This window comes from Lupinus angustifolius, chromosome LG13 (assembly GCF_001865875.1).
Source record: "Lupinus angustifolius cultivar Tanjil chromosome LG13, LupAngTanjil_v1.0, whole genome shotgun sequence".
In the NCBI taxonomy this organism is placed as follows: domain Eukaryota; kingdom Viridiplantae; phylum Streptophyta; class Magnoliopsida; order Fabales; family Fabaceae; genus Lupinus; species Lupinus angustifolius.
Genome location: NC_032021.1, coordinates 5648483 through 5657049, shown reverse-complemented (window position 1 = coordinate 5657049; position 8567 = coordinate 5648483). Strand labels below are relative to the sequence as shown.

The 8567-nt window shown below is 32.8% G+C and overlaps 1 protein-coding gene across 1 annotated transcript; it reads right to left on the bottom strand.

Moving 5' to 3' along the window:
* LOC109325851 (SAC3 family protein C) lies at positions 804–7645 on the bottom strand. The gene is made up of 8 exons (XM_019558448.1): positions 7334–7645; positions 6344–6444; positions 4882–5097; positions 3839–4060; positions 3645–3730; positions 3410–3506; positions 2053–2145; positions 804–1389 (listed from the first exon to the last, which is right to left on the bottom strand). The coding sequence occupies exons 1-8, from the start codon at positions 7578–7580 to the stop codon at positions 1225–1227; spliced, it is 1227 nt and encodes a 408-aa protein (XP_019413993.1). The 5' UTR covers positions 7581–7645; the 3' UTR covers positions 804–1224.

The following is an 8567-nucleotide window of genomic DNA, read 5'->3' as shown; positions in this document are numbered from 1 at the left end:
TATATATATATATATATATACAATTAGGGGTGATTTGTGCGGTTTTAAAAAAGGTTTGGATGGCTTGTGCAATTTTACTTAAAACTCAGATGTTGTTAGTGTAATTTAGTCAAAGGTTTTATACTATTATTTTATTATGTGTTACCACATTATTAAAAATATTTTATTCTCATAACAATTATTTTAAAAGTAAAATATATGGTTAAGTAGGGTTGATTAATGATAAATCTTCACTGCATTTCCTTGAATAAATCGAAAGATAAAACTTGTTATTTTCTTGAATGCAAGAACAAAAATTATAAGGAAGTGGATATTTTACAATTTGCCTTTATGTTATGTTTGAGAATTTGGAGATTACAATACTAATAAAAGTCGACTACATGCATCAAACAACGTTATAATCATTTATCATAAATCATGGAAGAGAAACAGAAGAATGAAAGAGCATAAATCATGGAAGAGAAACAGAAGAATGAAAGAGCAGTCACCTTCCCACTGTTTAGAGGAGGATGGTATGAAATCAAATATAAAGAGTTCACATTTTAATAGTTTCACTCAATTTGGGAGGTGTGGATTTTGGGTTTTTATGGGGAATGGTTCCCTTTGCATTACAATTATTGTATTTGCTAAAAAAAACTCCCAAATAATGGAACATTGCTTTATCCTCTATCATTCATTCATTCCATTTAATACATCCAAACAGTGTTTCTTCCATCCAACAGGAATAATGAACATTGAACAGTGATTTTAATTTTGGAATTACATCCTTTAAAGTGAGGATAATGTTGATTTAGTAGATTATGTCAAAATCTTAAAGATAGATAAACCCTTAGCCAATCACTTTAAATAAAATCACACTTTATATTATCCAAATCCTGAATTATTAGTACAACATATTCAAAACAGGCAGTAAAAATTATACTTTAAGTTTGAGTCTTGCATCTGGTGGAATAAACTCCAATGCTTATGTATCTAATACATTCTCATTCACTTCATAGCTCTATCATGCACCTAGTCATTCCTATCACACTATCAGTAAACCATGCAACAGAAGAAGTGCAACAAGTTTTACATTAGTAGCTTATCAAATCTAAACTCAAAAGTGTTTACATAATCACTTCAGTCAGCTCAGTTGGTAGAGTTGCGGGTCATGAAACGTGAGCACCTGGGTTCGGACCCTATTTCCAATTTCTCAATATGCATACATACAAATAACTGCAAACACTAAAATTGACTTTCATATTCTTGAAACCCCAAGAAACTATAAATCTGGAACCCACCTTTGGGGTGACTGAAGGTATCTTGCTTTGTAGGAAGTAACTTATTTCCAGATTCATCTGTACAAGTCTCGAGACCGCAAGATTTGCAAAAGGTTTCCAAATCTGATTCCTGTCATATAGTTGAAAATAAAATATTGCGGGAATGTGCTTGCAAAATAGAACACTGACATAATAATAACACAGCTAATTTAACAATTTAGAGAGTGTTTGGAATAAGTTATAGAGAGCTTATTTCAGCTTATGAAAATAGTTTGTACTTTCCTGTGTTCTTTTTAGCTTTATTTTGATAAGCTTGACTAAGAAGCTTAAGAAAACAAGGTATTTTTAGCTTAGTTCAAAATCTGAAAACAACCTCTTCACTTGCAGGGGTAAGACTGCATATATTTACAATTCCCAGACTCCACTAGATGGGAACCCTGTGCATTGGGTTGGTTTTTTAGTGTAGCTCAAAATAGCTTATTGAATAAGAACTCAAATTTTTACCCAAACACACCATTAGAATACAATGTTAGGGAAGAGCATTTCAAAATATTCACTGTTTGATTCATAAATCTCACCATGAAGGTACGACTTAAGCATACGAGGAGAGTCATCCCGAAAGACAAGCCTCGTGACCTAAGTCCCACACTAAGCCTCCATATTTGTTCAATGTGGGACATAACAATCAACTTACTCAAGATTGACTTTAAATACAGTGGTTAATAATCCTCACGGTGCCCATGTGCATGTTTAGGTGTTTCTGCTTACCCCAAAGCAAACAGCAAAATCATACCTTTATCATCAGTTGTTTTGAAAGCTCGAAAAGAGGATATGGATGAAGCTTGTAGCCACCAAAATTTATGCATGATAAAGCCAGTGCACGAACCTTTTACAATAAAAAAATATGAGCAAAACCCATGTCATTAATATAGAAATGAAATTATGAAAAGCATTGATATTTACATACAAAAGAATTGGACTCTCGAGACCAATATGATAATTTTCTAAGAGAAACAGGTAAAACTAGTAAACTACTTGTTAAGTTTAGTCATCATTATTCCATGTAGAAAATAACTACTGAAATGTTGCCTGAGTTGCCACAACATATGCCTGTAACAAGTTAACAAACCTCTGTAGTCCTCTGTAAACAAGAATACACTTCTTTGAATGAACAACTGAACATTAAGGCAGTTCTTTCTTTCTATGTACTTAATAATATTTCATTTCTACTTCTTTCTATGTACAAATTTGACAAAGTTTTATGTAGGCTTTGACTCTTAAAACCCTCCTACTCTTAGTGGGACAAGGCCATGTAGAGTTTGGACATAAAGCACAACAAAGGCAGAAGAAGAGCGAACAATTTATAAGAGAAACTATTGAAAAAGACCTCCATCTAAATGGATTCAATGATTTATTGAAAAACTATCTTTCTTATAGAACCCCAATGGTACCCATAAATCCGTATAGTTGATTCCAATTAGTGGGGACAAGGCTTGGTTGTTGTATCTTGCTTCCTGATGCTTCAGATGAAATCTAGCTATTGTGAAAGACAAGAAAGGATGTAGACCACTTCAGAAATCAGAACTATAAATAAAAGGTGAAATTTTCCGATGAGGTGTTATCAGTGCTGGATTTTATTTTCTGAAGTATTTTTTGTGAAAAAAACTGCTAAAACAGTAGATGCTTCAATCATGGAGTGCTATGCGAGGGTATATATGCACAACGAAATAAATCAAACACAAATAATTGCTGTCGCAATTTTGCATGTGCACAATCTGGTTTGAATTTTTTTAGATGTTATGTACTGTTTGAGATTTAGTTGGAATGTAGGAGAAATAAGAAGATGCTGAGGGGTAAAGTTTTGGTAAGACAATGATGATTCTGAAATCAAAGTCGGCGTCTTTCCCCTGCACTTCATCTATTACATATAGCTCATAGTAGTTCAGCCGTAATTAGCTATCCCTTTGTGGATTATTCTTAAATAAGCCTAGAAAAAGATGCTTCGACTTATGGTAAAAATAAGAATCAGTATAAAAAATAATAAGCATGTGGCAAACGGGCATGCATCAGATCAAACCCAAAAATAAGACATAAATAAATATTTTTTTGAATAAGAAGAAAAGAATGCACTCTCTAGTTATTGTAATTACTTCATTGATATAAGGCTCCATAATGCAATACTGCAGATATGATGCCTGAGCAGCTGCTGTGCAGAAGAAATCCTTGTAATTACCAAGTCGAAAAGATCTGTCAAGAGAAAAGAGTATTAGAAAGTGACATACATTTACAGATATTATTATGAGAAAATGGCTCAATAGAAAACAGACAAAAATCTATTTCCATTTAAAATAACAAAAGAAAGTCAATGATTAGGACAAAGGTTACCTTAAGATTCTCCGAGCAAAACGCATTTCTTTTGACTTCAATACTAGAGGAGATAAACGACTAAACCACAAAGAAAGTGGCTCCCCCTGTGGATAAAAAATAGCTACATTACATTAAAAGTTAAGACCCAACAAGGTTAAGGTTAACAGTGGAAAGAGAAAACAATTAATCACACCAACGATGTAGAGATTAACCATTGGTTTGCTGTAAGAACCAAGATGAAGAAGCACATTTAACGAATGGAACTCAGCTTCATTCTCATGTACATAATTTGAATTTCGATTTGCCTCATACAGACTAAATAGAGATGCCAACGTCTTTGTGAGCTGTTCCATATTGAGATGATGCATCGATGCGATGTTTGGATCACTCATGGAATGCCTTAGCTTGTGATGTGATACAACGTGAAATTTCACCTGCATGGTTAAATATATTGAACAGCTCATTATCTGAATCCCATAGCTTTGATGTCTGTGAGAGGAAATATTTATCATGTCCTAAGAGCATAAATGTAAGCCCATGTAATAAGCATGCTATACTATATGACCACTGCAGCCCATCTCAGGCCATGTTAAAGGTCGGTCACTTGTCCACTGGAAATGATATCAGTATCCAGCTTGAATGTGTACAGAAAGGGCACATCTATGTATTGACAGAAGATAAATTGAGGAAAACACCACCCCAGTACGATATGGAAACACATGTCAGCTGCCTAATCTTTTCCCAAATGAATTCATGTACAGAAGAAACCTCCTTAAAAATAGAGTTCCGCTCTAACCAACACACCATGTTGTAGCATACTTTGCACAATTTAGCCTCTTTGGTTCTACCAAAGCCATGAAAGTAACCATCAAAATGGGTCCAGGGACCTAGGACATACCCAACATTCACCGATAATGCTAAACAAAGAGTGCCATAAAAATTACAAATGAGCAATGTAAGAACAGTTGAAACAAATTCTAAAAAACACCACACATTTGACATTACTCACATATCAGAGGAAAGAGACTTATGTGATCTATAAACCTGCAATTTGTCATTAGAATTAATTCAATTATGTACCTCACTAACTGTAGTCCAATTAAAGGACTTGATTATAGGGAGCTTTGAATCTTCACGAGGTTTATGAAGAAGAAAAGTATCACAAATAGATGATAAAAGAATAATGAAAAGATGCTGAAAAGCATCCCAAATACAAATATGATAAAAGAATAAACTAAAAAAGAGAAAAATATACCATCCCCTCATACATGTAGATTGCCTTCGTGTTTACAATATTCTGCATTGTAAGATCTTGGCGTATGGACCTGGTCCTATCAAAGACAAAGTCATGAACTACTTCAAAGGGTTTCTCTTTAGATTCCAGGAAACTCAAAAGGTATTTTAAAGTATCTTCCAGTACAGGAAGAGGCCTCACATCAGACGCACATTTGCTGGATATAGTTCTGCAAAACTGATTAAAAAAGGAAGATGATAAGATGCAAAGCTAGTATATTATTAGCAAAGAGGAGGACCATATAAAAATGTCACTTGCATGTTCAATGACTAGTAAATGTTTTGTCAAAGTGTCCAAACACTAACTAAATTGATGACAATTCTGAGTTTGGTTAACCTTATGGAAATATGTATGGCATAGTTTCTTTATTTCCCTTTTTATGTACACTTATTTCTGAACTCTAGTACTACCTTGTACTGTCATACTATCAGTAACTTAAATAAGGTATCGAGGATAGTGTATTTCACTGATTCATTCACCAAAGTTAGGGTTTATCCATGATCCACCCTCTTTATCAACAAACCTTTTACCTAATTGGAAATGTGTTTTGCAAATCTCCATCAGGCTTTCCCTTTGTTGAAAGAAAAAAGAAATTCATTAAGGAAGGAAGAGGATTACAAGAAACGAGGATATGACATCCTCCACCAGAAAACTTATATGGATATATAAGTACATCACAATCAGCCAAAAAGCTAAAAGCACAATGCACATGATATTGTAACAGTTAGGAGCTAAGATATTGTATCACATAGCAAAGTAGGCCAATTGCTCCGCATATCTGACAAAGAAACCCCTCTAAAGAAATCATGGTCTGAACACCATAAACAGGCCAACAAAATGAACCTATCCCAAATGTTATACACAGAGGAAGTTTCCTTGAAGATTCTAGCATTCCTTCCAACCATAAGCACCAAAACACAGAACATAGCACTGTACCAAAGAATTTTAGCATCTTCACAGAAACCAATACCTCTAAAATTAATGAGAAGGAACTAATGCAAATCCCAAGGGAAACCCCATCAGGCTTTCTTGTTTATCACTCATCTCCAAGATTATATACTTACTTAACCTCTGGTTCATAGCCTTATTCATGCAAGAAGAAATTCTACACAAAATACTACAAAGTAAGAAAATAAGATTGTAAAAATCATCAATCAATCAATACCAGTTTACATTGATTTGTATATTTATCAATCTAGACTCTAGTCTGTCTCTGTATCAGCATCAATTTCAATAATGAAGTTTAAATGGTACATTTAAGCTATTAACCCCATCAAGGATCAGTAGCCAAAGTATAGTTGTATCAGATAATACAATTAAACATACTTAGCAATACACTCCAATTTCAAGTTTCAACTTATAACAATTGATTGTACTTAACAAGATAAAAACGAGATAGAATAGGAGAACAGATTGGCCATACCTTTTTTACTGCAAGGCCCGGAGATGATTTTCTAGGATTACCATTTAGCCTCTCAAAGACTGCCAAATCTCGCAGATTCTCGCGCTGGATCCTCTCCCCTTCTGTAGACAGATTTAAAATCTTTGATAATAGAAGTTTTAGGTAGATATGTTTTATATAAACTCCTTATGAAGAATAATGAAAAGCAACTTAAAGTGTCTTGACATGAAAAGTATAAGCTCACCTGAATTGACAAAGCTGAAATAGGCCACGACAATAAAATTGAACTAAGAAATTTCGCTATACTATAAATGCACTAGAAACCTAAGAAATTTTACTATACAATAGCAACACTAGAAACATTTATTATATAAAATATTTTATACAAAAAATGGCTTCAAACAAAGAGGAGAATGTAGACTGGCAATGCAAATTATCAGCGACAAAGGTAAACGACCCATTATAGACGAGCAAAATTCAAGTGCTGATATCATAACTTCTAATGTTTAAGAGCTGAAATAGCCTAAGAAGTTGGATATTGTTTTCATTCATAGGATATAATTTCTCTAACTTGATAATGAGGAGTTTGTTAATATTATCCATTAACTTCAAATCTCAAACCTTTTTTTATTAATTTGATTTATTTCCTAACCATTTTGATAGCTAGTTAAGAAGCCCAGCACCACAAATCAACAAAAAACTAAGCTGCTATACCAATACACACATAGCATACGTTTATATTGCTGTTACACTTATGAGAAAAAGATATATACTCTGACATTGTAAAGATTTTTTACAATGTTACTGTATCATTCATCATTGATTTTTAAATAAAAGTAATGCAAATGAATGATGGATGTGACTGTGTATAAATCTTTACACTGTCAATGCACACATCTTATACTCTACACTTATACTACTACTTCTACTGCCCTTTTAACATAAACCTAAATTTGAAGGAAATATATTATAATTTGTGAGTTAATTATAACAATTGTGATTAATTAATACCTGGACACATATAAGGACAGGTTCCAACTAAAGGAACAAAATTCGAATCTGAATCTGCATCTGCATAGTGTTGTGTGTTGATGTTGGAATACGAGGTAGAAGAAGATGAAGCTCTTCCTCTTCTTTCAATTTGAGCAAAGGTTGAAACTTTGGATTGATGGGTTGCATTAGAACGCGATGATTGAGAGAAAGAGGTGGAAACAGAATGAGAAGAAGGGTTCCTGTTACGAGGTGCACCACCTTCCATGGCCACTAACTCTGTTCTGTCAGTGGCGAAGGATGGAAAGATTTATTCTGATAATAAATGGGAATAATCCAATAGCTAACCTGGTTGATTTTATGACACTCCGTTAAGTTCGCTAACCGTTCGAGATTGAGATTCAGCTAGAATGGTTATTTAACTTAAATAACTAATTAAAATTTGAAAAATATTAAAAAGATTTATATAATATATAAATATAATCTTGTTTATATATACCAACAATCAATACTATATATAAAGTCAAAATTTGGTGTAATTTCTATCATGGTATAATTTTCATTTCCTATTTTGCCATTCATGTTATTTAATTTTTACAAAAAACCATATAATTCTAATTAACCACCACCAACACATTAACCACATTTCTCATCTTAAACTAAATATTATCATAAACACATAAAAATTATAATATAAAGTACACTGAATACAACAAATATATTCTAATTATAAAAAATGAAATATATAAAAATTAAATACATAGTATCATACAATATTAACTTGCAGGCACGAAGTACATGTACACACTAGTAAATATAAAAATAATGTTTAAGTCATAATAAATATAAAAATTAGTTTATATATATATATATAAAAATATTAAGTCAGTTCATGTACTAATGAGTCGAATTATATTCAACTCAAGTTCGGCTCGTTTATTTAACGATCTCAATTTTTAGCTCAAGTTCGGCTCATTTGGTTCATGAACCAAGTTTATCAAGTTAAATAACGAATCAATTTTTGAACGAATACCGAGTTGATTCGGTTCATTGTCATCCCTAATTACAATCACTCTAGTGAGAATAGCACCGAACATGCCTACCGGCCCAATCCTTCCCCAAACTTATAAACGGTTTTGGTTTGTCATCTTAACAGGATAAAAGTTGGACGACTTTAAACTAGAGAAATTCAGGTCTCATCGTGTTAAACTCAACTTAAAATTTTAAAAAGTAGAATATACTACAATATAATTAT